We start from the raw sequence: 27,194 nt of genomic DNA on the forward strand, positions 1-27,194 counted from the left end.
ATTGATTAAGAAAAATAATTAATAACATGCATAGTTTACTATAGTATCCCTATTAAATGATGTTTATATTTTTAATTTGAAGAAAAAGTAATTAATGCAAAGGGTAAAACATAAATTTTTTTTTTTTGTCCCTTCTTGATTGATTAATAAAAAAAGACAAATAAAATGAGAAATCAAATTAAAAAATTTGAGACGAGTATTATCAAAACTCCACAAACAAAACAATACGAGCATAATATTATGACTACTAACACAACTTTCAAAAACAAACTTAAATCGTATTGCTTATAAACGATCTTAACTTCACTACTTGTTTAATTTGTTTTTCCTATTCCATTATAATCCCTACCTCAAGCCCAAAAGAAAAAAAAAAAAAGAAAAGAAAAGTAGTTACTCAATGCGGTTATAGTTGCATGGAATCTTGGGGCCCGAAATCACATTCCGTGTAACTACAGGTGGTTAATTGGTTATTATTCAGTTGAATAAACGTGGACTCGGTATATAAACTGACTAAACTACCCTCCCCTTCATTTCATCTTACTACTATTTCCATTTTCCCTCCATACTTTCTCTTTCTCGTTCTCGGTTCTCCCAGCTGATCGCTCAATTTTCACTTACCATTTTCTTCCAAAAATATCTTCTGAATTCACTTCAATTTCCACTCGAACTTTCTTCATCGGTTATCAAAATGTCTAAATATGTAAGTATACTTATCTTCTTCTTCTTTTTCTTCCTAAATGAACACTGTATTCAGTTGAATTGCCTTACATTTGTTACTAATTTTTTTTTGTCAATTTTAGGGTTTTGTACTTTGTGAATTTTTTGTAATTGTTTTTTTCTTGTGTGTTTACGTCGGTGTAGCGAGAAGATGAGGAGCCGTTACTTCCACGTTCTGCTAAGTCTGATGAAGTTCCTCAGCCTAAGGAAGGTGAAGGTCCTCAGCCTAAGGAAGGTGAAGGTCCTCAGCCTAAGGAAGGTGAAGGTTCTCAGCCTAAGGAAGGTAATTAATTAAGCATTTCTTTTTTATTAATTAAGAAATGCAATGAAAAAGGAGCAGCAATGTGTTTGTATTTTACTATTTTGAGAATGTGGACTATACGATTAGTATAACATTTCACACGTTTATACAGTTGATAGGTTATTCAAAGGTAATAAGAAACGTGAGGAATTGTTTGTATCAATTAAGAAATGTGAGCAAGAAGAAGTAGCAATGTGTTTGTGTTTTACTGTTTGAAGAATGTGGACTACAGGATTAGTAGAACCTTTCACATGTTTACACGGCTGATAGGTTATTCAAAGGTAATAAGAAATGTGCGGAAGTATTCTACATTTCTTAAAAAAAAAGAAGAAGAAACCCACAAAGAAATGTGATGAAGAAAAAGAAGGAATCTGTTTCTGTTTTACTATTTTGAGAATGGAGGAAGTATTTTACCTTTCTCGAAAAAAAAAAGTGAGGAAGAAAAGAATTCAACGTGTTTCTGTTTTACTATTTCGAGAAAGTGGACTATATGATTAGTAGAACATTTCACATGTTTATATAGTTAATAGGGTTATTCAAAGGGGATACTCAGAGGTAATAAGAAACGTGAAGAAGTTTTTGTATCAATTAAGAAATGCGAGGAAGAAGAAGAAGCAATGTGTTTGTGTTTTACTATTTCGAGAATGTGGATTATATGAGTAGTAGAACATTTTCCATGTTATACAGTCGATATATTATATAAAGGTAATAGGAAATGTGAGGAAGAAAAAGAAGCATTGTGTTTGTGTTTTACTATTTCGTGAATGTGGACTAAAGGATAAGTAGAACAATTCCCATGTTTATACAGTCGAGAGGTTATTCAAAGGTAATAAGAAATGTGAGGAAGAAAAAGAAGCATTGTGTTTGTGTTTTACTATTTCGTGAATGTGGACTAAAGGATAAGTAGAACAATTCCCATGTTTATACAGTCGAGAGGTTATTCAAAGGTAATAAGAAATGTGAGGAAGAAAAAGAAGCATTCTGTTTGTGTTTTACTATTTCAAGAATGGGGACTATAGGATTAGTAGAACATTTCCTATGTCTATACAGTTGGTAGGTTATTCAAAGGTAACAAGAAATTTCAGGAAAAAAGAAGAAGCAATGTGTTTGTGTTTTACTGTTTCGAGAATGGGCACTATAGGATTAGTAGAACATTTCCTATGTTTAGACAGTTGATAGGTTAATCAAAAAACAAAAAATTTGAGGAAAAAAAGAAACAATGTGTCTGTGTTTTACTATTTCGAGAATGTGGCATATAGGATTAGAAGAACATTTCCCATGTCTATACAGTTGATAGGTTATTCAAAGGTAATACGAAGTACGAGGAAAAAAAGAAACAATGTATTTGTGTTTTACTATTTCAAGAATTGGGACTATAGGATTAGTAGAACATTTCTCATGTTTATATGGTTGGTAGGTTATTCAAAGGGGATACCAAAGGTAATACTCCTCCATCTCCTTTTTAGTCCGTCCCCCAAAGAATGTCATATTTCCTTATTTGGTAACTATTTAAAGTTACAATTTCACTTTTACCCTTATTGGTCTACTTAATTAAAAAAAAGATACTAGCTCATTTTTTGATAAAGGACAGTTTGGTAAACATTAACAAGTCTTCCCTTATTTCTTAAACTCCGTGCGCGGTCAAATGACGACACATAAAATAGGACGGGGAGAGTAAGAAATGTGAGGAAGTATCTTACCTTTCTCAAAAGAAAAAAAAACGAAGAAATGTGAGGAAGAATAATAAGCAATGTGTTTGTGTTTTACTATTTCTAGAATGGAGAATATAGGATTAGTGGAACATTTCCCATGTTTATATAGTTGATACTTGGGAACGAAATGAAAAGAGAAAAAAAAAAAGAAGAAGAGAAGATGGAAAAAGAGGAAAATAAAAAAGGAAGAAGAGAAGATGGAAGAAGAGGAAACCTAGAGAGAGAAAAAAATAAGAAGAAGATGGGAAGAAAGAAAATTGGAGAGAGAAAAAAAGAAAAAGATTGAAAGATAAGAAAATGAGAGAAATTATAAAATTTGAAATTTGGAGTTAGAGACTTTTTGAAAAATTTAAAAGTTTTTAAAAATTACACTTTACATCCTAATTAACTTAATCGGAATTTAAATAAAGCTTACTTTTTTGTCACTTCCCACCTAATTTTCTCCATTTACTTGACCTTTTGGAATGTTAGCATAATGGTTGTGTAGAGACACTTTGGTATGTTTTGATGAGCTATAATAATATGGTGCATCTCTGCGTCGTTGGATATCTAAAGAATGGTGGACAAAAGTCTTATGTAGCATTTGGACGACTGTGTTTATGGATGATGTTGTTGGAGATATGGTAATGAGAAGGGTTGTGGTGCGCAGCTTCACCACAGGCTTACTTCATGCAGCTTCATTTCAAGCTGCTACAATTTTTAAATTAAACCAAATCTTAGATGATTGTACATTGGCTTATCCAATATGTACGTCTATGTTCTTTACAACTGAATTTAGAGTTTTTGATCTGATGGTTTCTCCATGTTGACTTGCTAGCAGCAGTAGAAACAGTAAATGATGGGGAAAATCAGCAACCAGAGGATCCCCAAACATATAGGTTTACTTGGAAGATAGAAAACTTCTCTAGGATTAATGTGAAAAAGCTCTACTCTCGTCCTTTTGCTGTTGGAGGCTATAACTGGTATTATAATATTCTTTCATATCCTTTCGTATTCTTTGCACACAGTAAAGCTATTACCCTAGGTCCCATGATGGGTTTCCTTTCCCTACTATTTGACAGGCGGATTTTAATTTTCCCCGATGGCAACAATGTCGATGATTTGTCTATGTATCTGGATGCTGCCGATTCAGCCACTTTACCTTATGGGTGGAGCAGATATTCCCAGTTCAGTTTGTCAGTAGTTGATCAAATTCAGAACACATACTCAATCAGAAGAGGTGCTTACTACATATTTCAATGTTCAGATACAATTCCTCTTTTCCAGTTGATAGACCAAAATTTTTTCTTTTCTATTTGGAGTTCTGGCAATTTCCTATTTGTAATGTAAATACTTCATGCTGTTTTTGCTAAGCCCATAAAAATTCGAACTTAGATAATGCATTCTCTATAAAAGTTATTCTTCTTGTGCTTTACAGAGACACAACACCTGTTCAATGCTAGGGATAGCGATTGGGGTTTCACATCCTTTATGCCACTTGCTGAGCTATATGATCAAAAAAGGGGGTATCTTGTTGATGGCATGTGCATCATTCAAGCTGAGGTTTCTGTGGGGAAACTTGTTGGTTATTTGTCTTATTACTCAAAAAAAGAAACTGGTTTTGTTGGACTACAGAATCAAGGAGCTACATGTTATATGAACTCTCTGCTCCAGACTCTATACCATATTCCTTACTTCAGGAAGGTTAGCTGCTATGCTTCATTCTTTTATGTGGTCAAGTAAAGGACTCATTGTGATGCATTAAGAGTTCACCGGCTTTACAGGCTGTATACCGCATGCCTACAATGGAGAATGACATGCCATCTGCAAGCATCCCCCTGGCGTTGCAAAGTTTGTTCTATAAGCTCCAATACAGTGACAACAGTGTAGCAACAAAGGAGTTGACAAAGTCATTTGGGTGGAACTCATATGATTCTTTCATGCAGCATGATGTGCAAGAACTTAATAGAGTTCTTTGTGAAAAGCTTGAGGAAAAGATGAAGGTAAAATTACACTTCTAAACATATCAAGTTATTCTTATGTACTTTGGTAACTGATTGACAACTGCTCTTCTGCCGGTGTTAGGGAACCGCTGTGGAGGGCACCATACAAGAGTTATTTGAAGGGTGCATTATGAACTACATTGAGTGTATCAATGTGGACTACAAATCTACGAGAGAGGAGTCATTTTATGGTATCTTCAGTTGATCAAACAAGCTCCTGTTCTTTTCTTTCTTAGCCATTTTATTCTTGTACCTTATGGTGCTCTTGTACCCTTGTGTGTGACAGATCTTCAGCTTGATGTCAAAGGTTGTTCTGATGTTTATGCTTCTTTTGATAAATATGTTGAAGTTGAATGTCTTGATGGCGATAACAAGTATCATGCAGAGCAACATGGTTTGCAGGTAAGGTTGGCACATGAGTTATTGGGTTTTGTATTTTGTTATGATCTTTGAGAAACTTGATGAAAAATTTCAGGGAAGTTAAGCTTCAATTATCTGCTGACTACCTTGTCCTTCATTTCTTTTCATCTCTGCTTGCTCACGCTGTTGAGGGTTTTGGTCACTATTTTTTCAAAATCAACCTTATTTAATACTGAGGTTTATGGCTGTTTCAGGATGCAAAAAAGGGTGCATTGTTCATTAATTTCCCTCCCGTCCTGCAGCTTCATTTAAAGCGCTTTGAATATGATTCTACGCGACACGCGACAAAGGTCAGTACTCTTTTGGTCTAGCAAGTGCCAGCTATTGTTCCATGATTTTAAATTTTTCGACTGTCAATTGTTCTTCTGCTCTTGGATATGTCTGTTGCTTTTCCAATATATATTGTTTATATAAAAGGTCATCTTGAATTTGTTTGGTATGGTTTTGATTGATTCAATGATGTATTGTTGATGCAATGGTAGATAAATGACCTATATGAGTTCCCGTTGCAACTTGATCTGGACAGAGAGAATGGTAAATACTTGTCACCTGAGGCTGATAAAAGTGTCAGAAACCTTTACAAACTTCACAGGTATCATATGCTTTAAAGTCTTTAATTATGATTTTTTTTAAAAAAAATCAGCTTTCCACTTTTGTGCTAAACTATAATTGCATTTCTGCCCACTACATGACCCGCCAACATCAATAAAATTGATTACTTACAAAAGAAAAAGGGGCAAATCGTTGTAGCGGACTGGGCGAGATAGTTAGCCAACATAAGTACATAGCACAGGTAGTTAATGAATGGGAACAATGGAAACAAGAAAATTAGCCTGGTGGCGGTTCAAGTCATAATGAACTCTCACATATCAGCATTTTTCTAAATAACATATTAATAAGTCTAACAGACTTGCTGAGTGAAACAGAACCTGCCTTGTTGATTTAGAAACCGATCCTTGCATAATTTTACACTTTGTTTTTATGGTTGTTACCCATGGTATTGTATCGTATCAATACTACCAGTACCATGTCTGTTTTGGTTGTTACTTAAAACATATCATATGGTATTGTTTGATTCCATGGTTAGGTAACCATGTAAAGCCCCATTTTGTGTAACCACCGATTTGGTGGGATCGCGTCGTTTGTATTTTTTTCTCATTTTACTTTTACTTATTATTTAATAATTCTATTTTATCATTTATCCTACCTTTATATAATAGCCCTACCCCGTATCCTACTTTTATAGTAGGTTTATCCTTCAAATTATTAATTTGTGAGATCATGTAACGATGGGAAATGATACAAGCTATCCAAACGTTGTGTTCATTAAAACAATATACAGTATGATACAATACGGTACCTTATGAAACAAAAAGTAACAACCATCCAAATAGAGTGTTAAGCGCATATTGTACTGATTCTTCCAGACGCTTCGGCGCATTCTGATCTGATAATGGATGGAGGAAGAAGAAAACAGAAGTCTAGGTCATAAATCCCTTGCAAATCATTCATAGGTCGTATGATTATGAAGAAGAATATGAGTAAAAGGATCTTGAGATGTAACAAGAATGACAATTAGCATCAATGATGAAGACGCTATATCTTCCCTGGTATGATTTATTTCAGTAACTAAAAATTCCCGTTGAAAGTCGGATTCACTGAAAGCCGCAATCGGGTGAGCATAGAGGCTGGTACATTTCGAATCGTGATGCTACAACAATTGGATACACTATGTGTGATGAATAGGTGGTTCTTGAATGAATGTACCTTATCAGGAAAAAAGTTGTTCTTGGATGAATGAACATTAGAACAACTATGCTTGACCAAGTATATCAAAATAGACTTCTGTATGCAGGAAGCCTACCTAAGATAGTCAACTGGAATATTGTTATTTCTCTGTACTGAGGCTGTGGAATTCACATAAAAGACTTTTGCTTATCTGTTCATTTTTTTCTGGGATAAATGTAGCTCATTTGTTCGTTTTTCAACCTCCTTGGCAGTGTATTAGTCCATACAGGTGGTACGCATGGTGGACACTATTATGCTTTCATACGGCCAACTCTTTCAGACCAGTGGTAAACATTTTTTGCACGAGTTTGTATTTTCATACATGAATTATCACTGTTTTTTCGAAATAATGAAGTATTAGTATATTGCATAACTTCATTCTTCCTCTTTTTATTAGTAAGAACTATATTGTCCTAAATCAATAATAAATTGCTTTTGCCTGCTTTGGAGTTGTAGTTGTAGTTTATTGACATTGTACAAAACTATGTCATTGGAAGTCTCTTTTCAAAAGGCCATCCATTATACTTCTTTAGGTCGTTTCATTGTTTTCCTCATATCGAATAATTGTTATTGGTCTGTTTCCATGATACCATTTTCTATTATTTTTTGTGTATTGCTTGAATTTTCTCCTTGTCTCTAGTGGCTAGTGAACTTGGGAAACCAAAGTGCTTCTTCACGAAGGATCCTAAGCTTTAGCCTGTAAGATGAGTTGTCCCAACATGTTGGGCATTCCTGTGGCTAAAGGTGATTGACGGTTCCCCAATTAATCGTAATGGTGAGAGACCAAACTAGTTCAATTTCAAAAGAAAAGTAACTACATATTTCATGGGGGTTAGGCTTCAGATCTGAACATGCAAAACATCCTTACTCACTTCAAAAAAGGCTATTACAATTTCTTCACTGTATACAGTAGGTAAGAGTTTCACCCTCAGTCAGAGAAACAATCGTCCCATAATTGGGCCTGTTAAAATTGGGAGGGTACATCTTGTATAGTAGTCTATTTTGTTGTCTGTATTAGTGATGAAGTTGTTTGTATTCAGTTAGAATTGCATACTTCAACATTTGTTTGTTTTGTAAATATGTTGGTTGCCTTTTGTGTTCATAACACCTGTGTACCTCCACCTGCCTTAACTATTTTAATCTTTGTGGTTATATTTATCACTTACACAATCTATGTTCTATCTTTTACTGTAATCACCTTGCTGCTTTTTCACATTTCTAGAGAACCTAACTTTACGAATATCTCAAGGAGGACAACAATAACAACTACAACAACAACATACCCAGTGTGGTTCCACATGTGGGGTTTGGGGACGGTAGTGTGTGTACACAGCCTTAACCATACCCTGTGAAGGTAGAGAAGCTGTTTCCAATTTACCTCGGCCTAAGTAATGCATTTATAAAAACAACATGAAAAGGAAATACAGTAATGAGGTTGCCATGCTGAAAAGTAATGGAAACGAACAGTAACAATAACAAATAACACGATAACTTAAGCGAATAAAATCGAATAATAAGCTAGTAGGAGAGTATTAATACTAATTACTAATACTAATACTGATAAGGAAAGTTAATCAAGAAGGACATATTTAGAAGATTATTTTTTCCAATTTCGATGCAAGATGACTTAACTTTTCCCTTTTTTAAAAAGGTAATAGTACCTTAACTTTTCTATTTTGCATGATTAATAATTAATATGCTGCAATGTTGGGATGAAACACTCTGATCACTGATCTTATTGGCAGTACGAAATGGATATTATCTTATAGCTCTCTTAGCTTTATTACTGTTGAAAAAACTTCTCCTTCTATTAGTCTATATTACCTTTTAAATGAATTCAAAGAAAGTTATTTCCAGCTGTGGTACATTGAAATTCCCCTTATTATGTGTTTCCTGTATATGGTTTGATTATCGAGGCTTATTGCTTACAGAATGGGTCAGAGTCATAAACAGGAGTTGCTAGTTGGTTTATACACTTCAACTTCAACTTATTATCTTCCTTTCATCTTTTAGTCTATAACTGGACAATGAATATTTCAATTCATCATATTAGGTTGTCTTCTACTTCAATTAACTGACCATTTTTCATATTCCATTGCATCGTATTTGGTTATCTTGTGCTTCAGTTACCTGACAAATTTTCATTCGTCTGCTTTATAATTTTGTGTGTTGGTTCATTCTGCATGTCTGTGTTTCTTTTTCCTAGGCGAGTAACATGAATGTTTCCAGGTATAAATTTGATGATGCAATAGTGACCAAAGAAGATGCAAAAAGGGTACTGGAAGAGCATGGTGTTGAAGAGGAGGTAATCTATGACTTGGTTTCTAATTTGTCTTGATCTTTCTCAGGATATCATATTTTTTGAGTACATTTTAACGTTCCTTCTGATTTGATAGCAGTTGCCACAAACAAATGCTTACATGCTGGTCTACATACGAGAAAGTGACAAAGAGAAAATAATGTGTACTGTTGATCAGAAGGACATAGCTGAACACCTGAGGGTAAGATGTAGCAGCAGCAGCATGAGCTGTCTATTTATCATTGCACCTATTCACATGTTGGATCTGACTATACATACATCTTCTAGGCAAGGTCGAAAAGAGAACAAGAGGATAAAGAGCAGAAGAAGAAGGAAAAATCAGAGGCACACCTTTACACAATTATAAAGGTCTATTATTAGTCTATCACCGTTCATAATGATTTAGGACAAACTCCTGTTGCTCGAGTTACCTTTTAATTATTGCATGACATGACTAGGTTGCTCATGATGAAGACCTGCGACGACAGATTGGGAAAGATATATATTTTGATTTGGTGGATTTTGAGAAAGTTAAGAGCTTCCGCATTCAAAAACAAACACTTTTTACTGTTTTCAAGGTACAAACTATCTATAATCTCAAATTGCTATGAGTCTTGACATTTATTTACTTGTCTACATGAATTTAGGTTCTAGGAAAAAGCAACATGATAAGTTCGGTAAGACTCAATGCGATAGTTTATTAGTGTTACCTTAGATTGGTAGTATGTCGTATGAAGGTAGATGAAGATTCTCAGATGTATGCTTCTTTAGATTAAGGTGTCTGCATTCACACATCTAAGTACCTTGCGCATAAGACTCTAGATGCGTCGAGTAAAATCCAGCTAATAATTGATGTTCATTCACTCCTGTTATATGCAACCTTTCCCTTGCTGTACAAAGCTGTTTCTCAACCAGACAAACTTGGTAATATTGCTTCTTTTGATCATCAATATAACCATTAAAAGCATCTCCTTAAAACCAAATTGAGAATCTTGTCCGCCAATCAGATCTGAACAGAGGGTCTAACAAGGAATATTCTGGGTTTTGTATGAAATTCTACTATTTTGTTTGTTTGATCAGAAAATACTTGGTTCTTTCTACGATAACTGGGGTTCCGAGGAAGGGCCTGACCACAAGGGTCTGCTGTATAGCCTTACCGTGCATTTTTACCAGAGGCGCCTGACCACAAGGGTTTTACCGGCGCCTGACCACAAGGGTTTTACCAGAGGCGCCTGACCTCAAGGGTCTCTACTGTATATAGCCTTACCGTGCATTTTTATCAGAGGTTGTTTCCCACAAAGGTCTCTACTCGGACAATTTTTCTACTAAAACAGAACAACAAAAATACCCGATAAATAATATTGAATACTAAAAATTTGATAACGGAGTTCAGCCAAATAGGCTTAATTTTCGAGCATCCGACGTTTTCTATTAATTGTGGGAGAAGAGAACAATTTGGAATGATTCAAATGGGAGGAGGAAGAGTTCCTTTTATAGCTCTAAACCTCCTCCCCAAATTGTAAAACAATGATGTGGGAGAAAATGAGCCAAAAATCAACAAATCTCCACCTTGGCTCAATTTTAATCCCACCAAAATACAAATCTTCTCAATCAAACAAATAAAAAAAATTGCGGTGCTTCCAATTTTGCGCCGTGAGGCGCCAACTTCAAATGTTCAGGATATTAACCAAGTTTAAACATTGTTCAAACTTGGCCCTTGCAACCACCTTGGTCAGCATATCTGCAGAATTCTCTGTAGTATGAATCTTCTGGAGAAGTATCTCCTCCTCTTCGAGAATTTTCCGCACAAAAAGATAACGAACATCAATATGCTTCGTCCGTGCATGAAAGACTTGATTCTTTGCTAAATGAATAGCACTCTGACTGTCATAATATACCTCAAGTTGTTTCTGATCAACTCGCAAGTCTTTAAGCAACCCATAAAGCCAAATTGCTTCCTTCACAACCTCTGTAATCGCCATATACTCTGTATCTGTTGTAGACAAAGCCACTGTAGACTGCAAGGCAGACTTCCAACTAACTAGCGCCTTTGCTAAAGTAAACAAATAGCCAGTTGTAGAACGTCACTTATCCAAATCACCTGCATAATCAGAATCACAATATTTAACTATGCATTTACCAAGTGTTTTATCCTGCTCGAATATCAATCCAACATCTACGGTATTTTGGAGATACCACAGAATCTATTTCACAGCTTGCCAATGACCCTTGCCCGGATCATGCATGTACCTGCTAACAACACTAACAACTTGTGAAATATCTGGTCTCTTACACACCATTGCATACATCAAGCTTCCAACTGCATTTGCATACGGGACTTTTTCCATGTATTCTAGCTCTTCATTAGTTGTCGGAGATAATCTGCTACTCAGTTTCAAATGAGAAGCAAGTGGGGTACTTACAGGTTTTGTATCATCGTGCATATCAAAACATTGTAGTACCTTCTTCAAATACTGCTTCTGTGACAGCCAAAGTTTGCCCCTCTCTCTATCCCTGCTTATCTCCATGCTGAGAATCTTCTTGGCTTCCCCCGAATCCTTCATCTCGAACTCTTTACTCATTTAAGCCTTCAATCTGTCAATATCAACTTGGCTCTTTGCTGCAATTAGCATATCATCAACATATAAGAGTAAGTAGATATAGGAGCCATCTTAAAGTTTGCGCAAATACACACAATGATCGTATTTGCTTCTCCTGTACTTCTGACCCTTCATGAACATGTCAAATCGTTTGTACCACTGTCTCGGAGATTGTTTCAGTTCGTACAATGATTTGCTCAGTTTGCAATCCTAATCTTCTTTACCAGCAACCTTATATCCTTCTGGCTGAGTCATATAGATTTCCTCCTTCAAATCATTGTGTAAGAACGCGGTCTTCACATCAAGTTGAGCTAGCAAGGCCAACAAAATTCTAATGGAGGAATGTTTTACAACTGGAGAAAATACCTCATTATAATCGATTCCCTCCTTCTGAGCATAGCCTTTAGCCACCAATCTTGCCTTGTAGCGAATGCCTTCTTTATCAGGAAATCCTTCTTTCTTTGCAAATACCCATTTGACCTAATTGCCTTTTTGCCTTTCGGTAGTTGTGTTAGCTTCTTACGTCTCGTTCTTCTTAAGAGATTGCATTTACTCTTCCATTGCACCTGCCCAACTGCCATTTTCTGTGCTTCGAATGGCCTCTGGGTAGGTGGATGGAACATCTTCATCAGTAACTGGAAGTGCATAAGCTACCATGTCAATGAAACAAGCAGGCTTCTGAATTTCTCGTCTCTGTCTTCTAACGGTAATTAGTTCTGATTGTTGCAGAGGTTCTTGGGTCGGAACCTCTTCCTCATCTGACTCTTCTTCTGCCATAGTAAAGTCAGGGGTGGTGCTTCGTGCTGGGGTCACCACTGTTTGCTCAAACTCCACCTGCTTTGGAATACACTCTACCTGCTTCATAGTACTATCAGCTTTCTCTGGATTTACCTTGTTCAATATGACAGATTCATCAAAGGTAACATCCCTGTTGGTAATCGTCTTCTTTGCCTCAAGACACCTCAAACGGTATCCCTTCACTCCAGCATTGAAGTCCATGAAAAGAGTCTTCTTTGCTCGTGGATCCAACTTTGATTCAATCACATGATAATATGCAATAGAACCAAAAACATACAAAGTATCATAATCAGTTGTAGGTTTTCCAGACCATACTTCTAGTGGAGTTTTGCCACCTATAGCAGATGATGGCAAACGATTGATGAGATGTTGAGCGTACGTCACAGCCTCAGCCTAAAATTTTCTTCCTAACTCAGCATTAGACAACATACAACGAACTTTCTCCATAAGTGTCTTGTTCATGCGCTCTGACACCCCATTCTGTTGCGGTGTTTTTCTAACAGTGAAGTGTCGAACTATGCCACAGTCTTGGCATACATTCAGGAATGGATCATTCTTGTATTCTCCTCCGTTGTCTGTTCGGAGAACCTTGATCTTTCTCCCTGTCTGGTTTTCAACTTGAGTTTTCCACTTAAGGAAAATTCCAAGCACTTCATCCTTGTTCTTCATAGTAAACACCCAAACTCTCCTGGAAAAATTATCAACAAAGGTGACAAAATAATGCCTACCTCCAATTGGCAGGTCCCCACACATTTGAGTGCACATAATCCAAAATACCCTTGGTATTATGAATTGCAGTGCCAAACTTCATTCTTCGTTGCTTTCCCAAAACCACTGCTCACAAAATTCAAGTTTGCAAGTCTTTGTACCTTTCAACAATCCTTGCTTGGCAAGCATTTGCAAGGACTTTTCACCAGCATAGCCCAACTGCATAGAAGTTACTGCTGCTACTGTCCCCAACACTGTACTACCTTGGTAGTAATACAAATTGTTCTTCCTCACTCCTTTCAACATCACCAGTGCTCCTGAAGTTGCTTTAAGAACTCCATCTCGTATCGTCACAACTAGGCCCTTAGATTCAAGAGCCCCCATTGAGATGAGATTCTTTTTCAACTTTGGCACGTACCGTACATCCCTCAAAATTCTGGTGGATCCATCATGATTCCGCAGCTTGATCGAATCTATCCCGGTTATTTTACATGGATTATCATTTCCCATGTAAACAACCCCACCATTGAGTTCCTGAAATTCAAAGAACCATTCTTGAACGGGACACATATGATAGGTACATGCTGAATTCAATATCCATTCATTTGGATGAGATGATGTTGAAGGCATAACAACTAAGGAAAAGTCTGATGCTGCATCACTTTTGCATTCTGCAACATTTGCATCTTGCGGATCTTGTGAACTCTTTCCTTTCTTTTTCAACTTCGGATAGTCTTTCTTCTAGTGCACTTTCTCATGACAGAAAGCATACTCATCTTTGACAATGGCTCGGCCCTTTGATTTGAACCTTTCTCTTCTCCCCTAAGTCTTTCTTTTTCAACTTCGGATAGTCTTTCTTCTAGTGCACTTTCTCATGACAGAAAGCATACTCATCTTTGACAATGGCTCGGCCCTTTGATTTGAACCTTTCTCTTCTCCCCTAAGTCTTGCTTTGCTGACGACCTCTTGCCACCCAAGGTACTCAGACAGAACCTTAGCCTACCACAGAGCATACTCAGACAGAACCTTAGCCTACAGAACATACTCAGACAGAACCTTAGCCTAGGGCAAACCTTAGGTCAAAAGGACTAAAGGAATTCTTTTATGATGTTTTGGAAGATCTGACAAAGCAGGACAAACCTTAGGGTCAAAAGGACCAAAGAAATTCTTTTCTGACGTGGAAGATCAAACAAAGCTGTAACCACAGAGCAGACAGAACCTTGGCTCTAATACCACTTGTTGGAAAAATCGGGCAATTTTTCCACTAAAACAAAATAATAAAAATACCCGACAAATAATATTGAATACTAAAAATAAAGAAACCAAAAAAATTTGATAACGGAGTTCAGCCAAATAGGCTTAATCTCCGAGCACCCAACGTTTTTTATTAATTGTGGGAGAAGAGAACAATTTGGGATGATTCAAATAGGAGGAGGAAGAGTTCCTTTTATAGCTCTAAACCTCCTCCCCAAATTGTAAAACAATGATGTGGGAGAAAATAAGCTAAAAACCAACACTGATCACATGGCAGCAACCTTACCAGTTATTCCAAGGCTCCACTTTCCTATATGACAATGATAATAAATAATATACTTTAAGCCTAATGTTGAATTTTATCACAAAGAGATATTTTTACGTGCTTATGGGACTGATGTTACTTTGTTTAGTTTATAGTGCTCCTCAATCAAATTAATTGAATGTATCTGCTAAATTTCAATTATTTTTTATATTGTCAGCTCTGTCAAGCCAGTTCCTAATATCCTAGCTATGCTCTATATTAAATGAACCTCTCTTTACGTGTACCCTTAACAACAACAACAACTCCTCAGTCCCAAACAAGTTGAGGTCAGCTATATGGTTATTTATTCATTTAAGTTCTACTCATGCCATTATCATTTCCAAATATAAAGTGAAAGTAAGTTTACCTAGTAAAAAGTGAAAAATAAGTAAAATATATATAGGTAATAGTAATAATAAGAATGATAATGGAACTGTTAGAAGTTCTCTGTATTCTATTGGCATATAAATCTATGAGAAGATCAAGATATTCCTAGAAAGCAATAGCTTCAAAGTCAGTGTACTAACAAGACTCAGATCTTTTCTCAAGTCTTAACTAGTAGATATCACCTATTTGGATCTTTTTCTTCCATTGTGCCTAGCTAAGCCTGCCTTGATTTCATGAAGTTGTGTGTAGTCTGCCTCGTCCTTTTTTTAACACCTTCACTCACTATAGGGTTTTACGTGTGCATTTGTAAAGTTCATGCAGGATATAAACAAACCATCTCAAGCAAACTTCCCTCATTTTATTCTCAATGCATGCTACTTGCACCTTCTGGCAAATATCATTATTTTTAATCTTATCTAATCTTGTATTACTGCTCGTCCATCTTAGCATCTGCATTGCTGCAACACTTATCTTGTGCATATGTTGGACTTTAGTGGCCCCCAACAGTCACTACCATATAAATTGCCAGTTTTATAGCTGTTTTGTAGAACTTACCTTTCATTTTGGTTAGCATCCTTCTATCACAACACCCAGGGTGCCACTTTCCATTTCAATCCCCCAGTTTTAATACCTAATTTACCCTTACTGAAAATATTACATGTGTATTTATACTTAGCATAGATGCTTCAGAATGTCTAAAAAGCTGCGAAAAAGTTCAGCATACCCATTTCTCATTCATTCCTGAATTTTTCACTTTGCAATATAACAAATATAGAGAATGTTTAATACTTCTTATATTTCCTTTTATGCGATAATATGTTAGTTTGAGTCTCTGAAATGAGTTTGAATGGAGAACTACAGTTGGTTAGAATTCATATAGCCCACCTCATTTGGGGCAGGAGGTTCGTTGTTGTTCTTGTATATTATAGGTCCATGTTACTTGAGCCATGCTGGGGCCTTATTTCATGATAATTGTGTTGTTGCCCTGATAACCTTCAGGTTGCCTCATCGTCCATATCAGTGTAAGAAAATCTATGAAAATTGTGGTGTTCATATTTATTTTTGTAGCATTAAATGTTAGTTGATGCGTATACTTTACCCTCCCCAGATTCTACTTTGTGGGAATACACTGGATATGTTATTGTAATTGTTAGTTGAAGCCTGACAGCAACATTAATCTTCTCTGATGCATTAACTGCAGTGTCATGACATACTTTTATTATATTGACTAATTAAATGGCTGCATGCAGGAGGAGATCTCAAAAGAATTTGGTGTGCCAGTGCAATTTCAACGTTATTGGCTCTGGGCAAAGCGTCAGAATCATACGTATCGTCCCAATCGGATATTGACACATCTCGGAGAATCTCAAACTGTAAATATTTCACTTCTTAGAATTCATTTCGCCGGTTGGATTTAGTGGTTTTCTGCAAGTGGTGCTATAGTATAAAAGAGGACTTTCCGGTGCATCTCCCACATGTAGGTATTTTCAGAAAATTAGATGTATATCCTCATCCCACAACTGTAGGGTCAATATCTTAAGGTAACCCATATCCTCTTGGTAAAGATTCACATACCTATCCATTGTGCCAAGAGTATTTAACAGGAGTCTATAATTATTTATAACTGCGAAGATTCTAGAGCTTGTAAGGATGATAAGATGTACGCGTTTGTGGGTGAGGATGAGAACTGATACACTGGATTTACTACTAAACCCCACTAACTGGCACTCTTAAAAGTTCATGCTCTGAAAATCATTTACTTGCTCGACTGACAAGTTTTACCTGAATGTAGGTTGGACAATTGAAGGAAGTATCCAATAAGGTTCAGAACACAGTGCTAAAATTGTTTCTGGAAGTAGAGTTGGGAATGGTATATATTCATTACCAGTGTTCTGTGCTGGTGCTTATTTTAAGATCTTTTTTTTAATGAACTCTGTTCATATGATTTATTCATAATGTTTAGGAACTAAATCCCCTCTCTCCACCGGGAAAGAGCAAAGATGATATCCTACTTTTTTTCAAGCTTTATGATCCTGAGAAAGAAGATATGCGGTATCAGAATCATCTTCATCATTTTATGCGTTTACATGACAGTTGTTTTAATGATCTATGATGTCTTTCATATATACAGTTATGTTGGAAGACTCTTTGTGAAGGGAATCGGTAAGCCAATTGAGATCTTAGGCAAACTAAATGAAATGGCTGGCTATGACCCAGATCAAGAGATTGAGCTGTATGAGGTTTGTTCCTTGAACATCTGTAGATGTAATGTACACTCCTTCATCGCTCTTAACCAATTGAAGAAGCAAGAAGGCTTTGTTGAGCTGTGTTAGGGTGCAAATCACTGGCTATTCCAGAACTTGCAGTTGACTAGAGCTAAAGTGCTCTGCTTTTCTAGTTTGTTTCCATTCAGCCTCCTTTTGTTGGCAGTATGTTAAAAATGTTTGGTTCCATTGCCTTCACTCCTTGGTTCCATTGCCTTCACGCCTATGAAAAATATGTTATGCTGTCTACTGATCAAATAGCTTTATTTTAGCTTTTGTCTTTGTTTTTCTTGATATGTTAATTAATGTTCTGATCTAGCGGGAGAACTCCCGAAGTGGTATGCAAAAAGTAGAAACTGCACCAAAAGATGGGTTTCTGTAAATGATACCCAGTTATTATACTAAAACATTGTGGCGTGCACCCGAAAAGTCTACGATGGATAAGAGAATAGCCCTCATTTTGTAAATGTCTATTCTACCCTGCAAAGCTTCCTGGTATAAAAAGTACTGCAGTGTCTTTGACAGTAATCTCTGTGTTAAAATATTGATTGGTATTATAGTCTAAGTACTTCCCTGTAAACCAAGAGTTTTAAGCAAAGAGAACATAAGTGGCCCAAATAGTTGGATTATATAGGATCTTAAGATTTTGATGAGGTCCTATTCAAATCAATGTCAAAAGCCCTTTTTTTTATTTCGGTTATCTTATTTATTTCTAGTTTCACCTTGTGCTGCTGATTGCTTCCCATGACTATGCAACCTTGAAGTGCATATTGCAAATCTAGCAGCCATGAACGGAAATAATTTGCATGTTTTACTAGTTCATTGATATATTTAAGTGGCAGTTTTGCATTGTCAGTCTGTAATATCGCATGGACATGTCTAAAGAATTGATTATAATAATTGGAGTGAAAACCCCAGAATCGTTTTTCTGTGTCCAGGAAATAAAGTTTGAACCAGTTGTCATGTGTGATAACATTGACGAGAAAACCACTTTTCAATCAAGCCAGGTATGTCCAGACCACACCATAATGTGTAGTACGCCAGTATACACTTCTTATGATGATTCTTTGTTCTTTTTCTGTGAAGCTTGAGGATGGTGATATAGTATGCTTTCAAAAATTTCTAACGGCTGAAAGTCGACAACAATTCCGTTATCCCGATGTTCCTTCATTCCTGGAGTATGTTCACGATCGCCTGGTATGTTATGTGGAGATCTGTTTAATAACAATTGGTCGGTGAAGATTCATATAACCAACCCCATTTTGCTTTGGATTGAGGCATTGTAGTATTTGTTGTAGCTAATTCCATAAAATTGATGATATCATTGTGGATTGCTTCTTAAATTACTTGAATGTACTTAAAAGATTTTTATTGAGGGAAAACAAGCTGAAATCCAAATCCTGGTTTTTGTTGCATTAATACAGGGTCGTTGATAAATCCCTCTGATCACTTGCATACTCTTACGAAGGTTTTCAATCTAGGGAAACTTGCTGAGTCCCTCCATAGAATTGGCATTGAGATTTTCATCTAAACACAATATTTAACTTACAGTAGCTGAAGATCTTTAAAATTCTGATAAGATGACAAATTATTTTTGCTTTATTCTTTGTTAGCAGCTTTGTATTGACTCATTGTCTGGTAACTTTACAGATTTCAGAATGGAATATTAGAACTGAAACCATTAAGAGTTGGGTCTTTCTAGCTTGAGTTTGGTTGCCTAAATTTGGAAAAGAATGTAAAGATAAATAAATGAATCCCTGCCTAAAGCAAAAGAAAACACCTAGTTTATATACTTAAGACATTTTAATTTAAAAGCAATAAACAGCAAGAGAAGATCTGCTTATACCACATGGAACCTTTGAGATGGTCATAAATCAACTTGTTTTCCAACAGTGTTTTGTTCTATCATGGTCCTGCTCTTCTTCAAGAAATCTCGATCTGTGCCTTTGTTGTTCTTTTGGCAGTCGTCAGATTTCTGATACTACTATGTTTCACAGGTCGTTCACTTCCGATCTTTAGACACACCCAAGGAGGAGGGTTTCTGCTATGAGATGTATGTTCAGAAACCTCAGATATGCTGATAATATCATTTTACTGTTTTGTTTCTCCGTGCCACTGACCAAATTTGGGCATTCGTATTATTTTAAACATTTTCTTGTAAATGCTAGGTCTAGGATCAATACATATGATGAAGTTGTGGCAAGAGTAGCTCAACAACTCCGCTTAGATGATCCCTCCAAAATTAGGCTCACATCCCACAACTGCTACTCTCAGCAACCTAACCCTCAACCAATAAAATACCAAGGTGTAAACCTTATAGATATGCTGCTGCACTACAATCAGGTAAGTTCTAAAATTTGTTGGATAATGTTGAGCATGAGTTCCTGAAAGTCTTATTATATCTACTTAATCTGGCACAGACTTCTGATATTCTGTACTATGAAGTACTGGACATTCCTTTACCAGAATTGCAATGTTTAAAAACCCTAAAAGTAGCTTTTCATGATGCTACCAAAGATGAAGTGAGTATGCAAAACTGATTCATATTGTTTTTTTCTTTCTTTCTATTTCATTTTTATAAGATATTAATTTTCAGTTCTCGCTTCTTAACTCTTTAGGTGGTCATTCACACGATCAGACTACCAAAACAAAGCACTGTGGGTGATGTATTTAAGAATCTAATGAAAAAGGTAATATATTGACCTGGTAGCATTATTTGCTACAACTTGTCTCCGTGAAAGCTAAGTTGAACAAATTTTCTTCTCTTTACTGAACCGCTCGACCCTTTCGATACAGTTATTTGGTTTTGTAGCAGGTATTTAATACCATGTTTGGTTCAAAGGTGGGGAGGGAAAATAAGTTTGGATGGTTGTTTTGTTTTTTCTTTTGAATAATTTTCTTCCCTCCTGATGCTTATACAACTTGTAGGGAAGTAATGCCATTTAAGGTTCTTCATTCTTATGAATACTCTAAGGGTGAAAAGGGGCAATGTGAAGGGTCAAAAGCCACCCACTTTAGCTGCTTCTCCTTTTCTTCCTAACTAATGAAACAATGAGCACTTGCCTCTCCTCTTTAGGAGCCCTCTTCTCGTATCCTTCCTTTTTCTTCCTCAGCTGAGCATAACATAAGATTTCTGCTTTGCTGAAGCTTTTCTATCATTAGTTTTACTTGATTGCTACTCTGCTCTGTCATGAAACAGGTTGAGTTATCGCATCCAGCTACAGAGCTAAGATTACTAGAGGTATTCAACCATAAAATTTACAAGGTATTACTTTCTATTCTAATTGATTATTGTCTCAAAGTTAACCTTCTAATCTTTGTTTCCTAATTTACTGCTTCGGGCAAATTCCTCGTAATAGTAAGGCAGTATCCTGAAGAGGGGAGCCTTGGAATTACTAGTAAGTTGTTGCCATGTGACCAGGAGCTCACGAGTTCAAGCCGTGGAAAGTTGGAAACAGCCTCTTGCAAAAATGCAGGGTGAGGCTGCATGCAATAGACTCTTGTGGTCTGGCCCTTAGTCGGACCCCTACATATAGTGTAAGCTTTAGTGTACCGGGCCCTTAGTAAGGCAGCATCCTAATAGGAACTGTTAAAGCTTGCTTCATCTGCACATTTAGTTTACTGGTTCCTGAAATGGTGGTTTCTACTCATTTTCTTCTGTAGAAATCTTTCTTTGCATTATCTTCCCTCTTTTTCCTTATGATTGCTTTTGTGCAGATATTTCCGACTACAGAGAAGATAGAAAACATAAATGACGAATACTGGACACTACGGGCCGAAGAGGTCCTCCTTCTCTTTCTCCCTTTCACTGAACTCATTCTTCTCTTTTGAGGGGTCTAAATGATAGAAGAAAAATGAGAGTCGTTAAGATTGTTATGTACAGCTAGAAGGCAGACTTCAGTTCCTTTTTAAAGAGAAGATTTAAGAATGTGACAGATAAACCTGCATCCTCCAAAAAGTAAAAAAAGAACCAAAATGGGAATAAGATAGAAAACAAGGAAAGTGATGTATAAGGAACACAAGAAAAAATGGAATCTGTAACAGATACTTGCAAAATTGAGAGCAATACCGGTATGAGAAGATTGATAAACTAATGGTTAAGTCATTAATATTAAGGTGATGTAGATTTTATCAAAAGTAAAGTTGTATCAACTGATATTTGTTTTGATGTTTCCTATGTGAAGTCTTTCACCGACATGAAAATTGCCTTGTGCCTTTCCATTTGAACCCTATGATAGGCTTGAACTGTTACATCAGAATTCATGACATGGAAGTTGAATAAAAGTAACATGGCAATAATTTTCCAAACCTGACAATTCAGCATTAGGTATGACTGTGAGACATTTGAAGTTGTTTTGTAGTGCAGTTCATCATTGTGTATCCTTTCTTTCTTACAGATACCTGAAGAAGAGAAAAATCTTGGCCCACATGATTGTTTGATTCATGTATACCACTTTAATAAGGAGGCATCACAAAGCCAAATGGTAAGATTCTTCTACACCATTCCCCCACTCTTTGATAGGTTTTCCCTTCACCCTGGTGGGGGAGAGGAGGAAAGAAAGAAGAGATGGAGGAGTGTTTAAGTTATCACTTAGCAGTGAAAAATTAGGACCCAACTTTCCTGCAGTCACATGAAATTCAGAAGTGTCTTATGTATCATTGTATTCGTGTCTTTAACAGCAAATTCAACATTTTGGGGAACCTTTTCTCTTGGTTATCCGCGTGAATGAGACATTAGCTGAAGTTAAGGTGCGTGTAAAGAAGAAATTGCAGGTCCCAGATGAAGAGTTTGCTAAGGTAATTTGCAACTTGACGTTTCCATTCCCATGAATGAGGGTTTCAATAGGTAGTTACAGGAATTCCTTTCTCATTTACATCCTATATTGGGTAGTGACTTCTTTTATTTACAATTTTCTAGTGGAAATTCGCATTCGTCTCGCTTAATTGCCTTGAGTACCTTGAGGACTTGGAGATCTTGTCCAGTCGCCTCCAGGTATTAAAATGACTCCTCAAATCAGGAAAAGGAAAGTGCAAAAGGATTGGTGCTAAGTTCATGAATCTAGTCTCATGTCCTCAGCACACATCTTTGTGTGATTAAATGTTTGCTTTACATTTTTCTTGTTCCCCTGCAGCGAAGGGGTGTCTGTCATGCTTGGGAGCACTATCTTGGATTGGAGCATGCTGATGGTGCTCCTAAAAAGACTCATGCAGCACATAAGGTAATTTGTGTATCTGGTTCTTACTCGTGGGATTACATTTCGGTGCTTAATTCCTAAGATTGATACCAAAGAGAGGCTTGGACTCTCATGACATAGTTTGACTTGTCTAGGCTGCTGTTGCTACTAAAATTTCTAGTTCTACTTGTTGTAGAAGTTTATTTACTCAGATGGAAGGAAAGGAACATCATATAGTCACTTTGCCTTGAGTATTTTATAGTCTACTCTGAGCCTCCTCCGATTGTTTTAAGCCCCAGTTCCACTGAACTTGAAATTCCTAATATACAAGGGGACCTTACTGCTAGTAGTGGCATTGTCTGTAAGTGGAAGTATGTTCCGTAGTATGGCTACTTAATTGAGTAGAGCATTTTGTTTATTTTTTTATTTTTGTGACTGCTGATATAATGAATGCCGTTCATTCAAGATGAGCAAAATAATATTTACTTCAATTTAGTCGATTTACAAGAGCACCTCACCTGGTGGAGAGTGTAACCAAGTTATTCTATTAAGTGTCCCCGGGACATTAAAATGATCAAGATTTCCAGTATGGACTTTATGTATTGTAAATTGCCATTTAGTTTGAGTGAAAAGAATATTTATCGGTCCACTGATTGATGATTCTTCTCTTTTGGCTGCTGAGAGGGTTTCTCACTTGAGCTAGTTTCCACTGCAATTGGTGTTCATTGTGAATGAGAATTGTAATATAACATAATAAACTTTTCTTTTGATGTTGCAGAATCCCCGCTCATATGAGAAGCCTGTGAAAATATACAACTAGTAACACAGCAGAAATGAAGATTAAATGCCACTACTAATCATTGCACTTGTCCCCAAGGCCAAAGCATATAAAGTCAGTAGCAGCAGGTGCCACTCGTTTGCTACATACATGTTGAGTCTGTACAGGTTTGATTCTTGTTCCGGGAGCATCTGTTTCTGATATGGTGGATGTATAGTGTGGTTCAGATGCAGCATCCATGTGACATATCCAATTGGTTAATCTCATTTGCGAACTATTACTAACTCTCTGTTCACTGCTACTGCAAGTCACACAAATGTGCAAAATTTTAAACAAGCAAATGTATACATCATATATGGTGTTTTGATTCCTTTCTGGCCTTATTTGATCTCCTTGGTTTGTATCTGGGATGAGAGTGACTACTAGCTAAAGCTGTCTGCTATTTTTTTTTATTTTTTTTGGTATAGATTTTGAGACATTGCCTTCAGCATTGTAACGAGTAAGAAAGTTTGAAAAGTCTTGCAAAATGTTGGTTATTTCATGCAATGTGCGACTGCAACTGCAATTGTAATAGGATTAATGCATTTGAATTTCAACGCTAAAGTCATAGTGCACCCCTAATTACTTTTCCACGACTTTCATCTTGACACCTTATTTAAGACTTGTGCTGTTGATTACTTTTCAAAAATTGTTCTTTTTAGTCATATTTATTTACGTATATAAATATTACTTATACAATAAAATACTTTTAAGTGATTAACTTTTTGAAAATATTAGTTTGGGATTTATTTATGTATGTTGTCTTATTTCTCTTCCGATGTAAGATTCAGACAAAATGAAACTTGGATGGAATCGGATTTGCCCAATGTAAATTTCAAACAATTTTTTTTAAGAAAAGAAAAGTAAGAGAATCTTTCCCCATCTAATAGTCATTATAGGAAACTATTTTTATCTCAAAATGGACCAGAGACGCCGGCCTACCTGTTGCAATAGAGGCAGAATTTCGGCATCCATTGAATTTCCAAGAACTTTCTTATTTATTAGACTGCAACTTTTAAAAAAAAAACACATTCGGTATTCATAGTAGAATCGGACTAAGTCAGATTTGATGCATCATAAAATCGATTTCTCGGAAACTTCCAACAAGGATTTTTCTATTATCAGAGTGTGAATTTGAGACTTCAAATTAAAAATAAAGTAATTTCGATCATTTCACCACAAATCATATTGATTATTTATTAGGCTGCATTCATTGTTCAGTGAACTTGAAGCCGTCGTGTATCGCAAAAGTCGAAAAGAATTTAACTATCTATTAGAGCCAGCTATTCAAAGTCAGAAACTTTGAGATATGCCAAATATAATGTTGGGACTTTATAAATGAAAGTCAGCTAAATAGGTTCTCTTTAAATCCTCACAATTTTGCATTAACCATGGTCACATTTCAACATGATAAATTTAAAGAAATTAGACTCTATACACAGAGAGGGGATAATCAGCCAAAAAAGATCTTTTTGAAATCGAGTACTTCGGTGAGAATCTAATCTACCTAACATAAATATTTTTGTCATCAAAACTCCAAGCTCATGAATGTATGTAACTAAAAAAAACTCAACTTGTCATATAATTTTCTATACAAATAAAGACACATATTAGAGATCAAGCACTTTCAAATGTCAGCTCATAACTCACTTGCAAATTTTGAGATAGATGAAATATTTTTTTAAACCAAAATTTGATCTAGGCTCTCCAATTAGTTCACAGTGGTAAAATGGTACACTGATGTGGGAATATATTGTATAATGAAAATAGTGTGTGTAGCGTATTTTACTTTTTTAATTGAATTCATGTAAATATTAAGATAAATATTTTTTAAACTATGCTTGATTTCGATAAGGCTTGAAGGATAAAATTTATAAAGAGAATATTCTACTTTGTTTAGCACTCAACTCTAAATTGTTCTATTTCTAAATAGTTGATAAATTATTATTTTTTTCAATATAAATCTCTACGTTCTTCTTTTGATTCTCAGGTGAAAATTGCAAAATATTATATGACTAATTTTAAAATATTGCGAGATCACAAAATACTATGTAAAAATTGATAAAAAGAAATAGCTAAAATCTAAAAGCAACAAGTAATTAAAATACATACATTAATTGATGTTTGGCAAATCTTGATAACAACATAATGTATTTCATAATCCATCAATCAACATTATTTTGAGCTCCAAGAACAAAGAATCATTTCATGTGTACATACATATATATTATGTATTATGACTATTCATCATAATTTTAAACTCATCAAAGCTAAGAACTCCATCACCATCAAGATCAAATCTTTGAATCATAGCTTTGCAACAATCAATGGATTTAGACTCACCAAGTTTACTTAACATCCTCTTCAAACTCTTAGGTGTAATTTGTCCACTTCCTTCCATTTCATACATCTCAAATGCACCTCTTAATTCACCCTCTTTATTACTGTTATTCTTTTCGCCTTCCATTAATTTACTAAAATCATCTAATCCTAATAACCCATCCCCATCTGAATCCGATAGCCTCACCGCCTCCTCCGCCTCCTCCACCGTTAAATCTCCACCTACCGCCTTCACACACCTCCGCAGCTCCGCCGGTGACACTTTCCCATCCCCATCCTCGTCAAAGTACGTAAATACCCTCTCCAATTGATCAATATTTTCACTACTATTACTAGTAATTATACTCACAGAAAGAGTATTATTACTAGTAATAGTAGTACTAGTAGTAGTATCGTCGATAGTAATTGACTTTTTCGACGATAATTTATTCTTCAATTTTGAGAAAACGGACTTGTTCTCCATACTAGAAATAGTCTCCATGCACATACTATACAAAAACACTTGTATTTTTTCTTTTTGCGATCTTTATATGAATTTGAATCTTTTTTTGAGAAGAATAAAATTGTTGTGGGATAATGGGATTTATATAGCAAGTGTGATAGTTATAACATATAGTTTTAATTTGGGATTTGGGAATTAAAGTAGTTAAATGGCGGTTGGAAAGTCGGTATTGCGTGGCATTTGCGCGTAACGAAGCTTCGTGCTGTGTTGCAGAAATTAATATTATGTTGTCATTTTTCTTGTCTCTTTCTCTTTTTTGGGGTTATTCAAAGTCAAAAGAAAACTAAAGTGAAGGAGAAGATATGTATGAATTATAATTGCATTTCTGACTTATATATATCGATAATATAAAGAATTTTATTTTAAAAAAAAAAAAAAATTACGATCTCATTTGTGAAATTATACCATTAGGGATGAAATTAGGTAGGTTTGGATAATCATGAACTCGGAATTTAGAATTGTGAATATTCGTGAGATTCAAACACATATATAGACATTCAAAGCTTTAAGGTTTCACCTGAAAAGCAAAGCCCCCTGTTATTTTCTTGATTTTCTATGTGCTTTTTTGAAGCTTAGAGCAATTTTTATAAAGATGTCAAAACACTAAAATAATGCATATATATAGGTCCGTCTCTAAATTTGAAAAATCATCTGAATTCTGTTAAACGAAAAATTATAGTATTTTTTTTTATATATACGTGATTAAGTTTTCTGATATATAAATAGTAAATATTAGACTCCCTATTAACTTCTTTGTATATTTACTTTTTATAATTGAATTATATCTCTTATGATTCCATCATTAATATGGAGTGTGTTATTGTTAT

The 27,194-nt window shown here is 35.7% G+C and overlaps 2 protein-coding genes across 2 annotated transcripts; one reads left to right on the forward strand and one right to left on the reverse strand.

Moving 5' to 3' along the window:
• The first annotated feature begins 227 nt into the window (after positions 1-227).
• Positions 228-23,973, forward strand: LOC107875701 (ubiquitin C-terminal hydrolase 13). Its single transcript, XM_016722514.2, has 32 exons — positions 228-700; positions 862-1,000; positions 3,551-3,692; positions 3,792-3,949; positions 4,148-4,413; positions 4,494-4,712; positions 4,795-4,903; positions 4,999-5,114; positions 5,327-5,422; positions 5,615-5,724; positions 7,133-7,207; positions 9,150-9,225; positions 9,320-9,421; positions 9,508-9,588; positions 9,678-9,797; positions 16,521-16,643; positions 17,063-17,140; positions 17,234-17,322; positions 17,402-17,510; positions 18,473-18,541; positions 18,621-18,731; positions 19,532-19,587; positions 19,703-19,877; positions 19,955-20,056; positions 20,153-20,224; positions 20,734-20,799; positions 21,252-21,317; positions 21,932-22,018; positions 22,215-22,331; positions 22,453-22,527; positions 22,667-22,753; positions 23,487-23,973. The coding sequence occupies exons 1-32, from the start codon at positions 689-691 to the stop codon at positions 23,526-23,528; spliced, it is 3,345 nt and encodes a 1,114-aa protein (XP_016578000.1). The 5' UTR covers positions 228-688; the 3' UTR covers positions 23,529-23,973.
• Positions 23,974-25,621: 1,648 nt separating this feature from the next.
• On the reverse strand, positions 25,622-26,848 carry LOC107874660 (putative calcium-binding protein CML19). The gene has a single exon (XM_016721419.2). It carries the CDS (start codon positions 26,350-26,352, stop codon positions 25,753-25,755), a length of 600 nt encoding a protein of 199 aa, XP_016576905.2. The 5' UTR covers positions 26,353-26,848; the 3' UTR covers positions 25,622-25,752.
• Positions 26,849-27,194: the final 346 nt, after the last annotated feature.

The sequence above is a fragment of the Capsicum annuum genome, chromosome 6, assembly GCF_002878395.1.
Source record: "Capsicum annuum cultivar UCD-10X-F1 chromosome 6, UCD10Xv1.1, whole genome shotgun sequence".
Lineage (NCBI taxonomy): Eukaryota > Viridiplantae > Streptophyta > Magnoliopsida > Solanales > Solanaceae > Capsicum > Capsicum annuum.

Bases quoted from the DNA above. Each gene is read 5' to 3' on its own strand.
- LOC107874660 (XM_016721419.2), bottom strand. From the start codon at position 26,352: ATGTGCATGGAGACTATTTCTAGTATGGAGAACAAGTCCGTTTTCTCA.
- LOC107875701 (XM_016722514.2), top strand. The intron at 4,713-4,794 runs GTAAAATTACAC...TGCCGGTGTTAG, and splicing joins AGCTTGAGGAAAAGATGAAG to GGAACCGCTGTGGAGGGCAC. The intron at 17,323-17,401 runs GTATCAGAATCA...TCATATATACAG, and splicing joins CCTGAGAAAGAAGATATGCG to TTATGTTGGAAGACTCTTTG.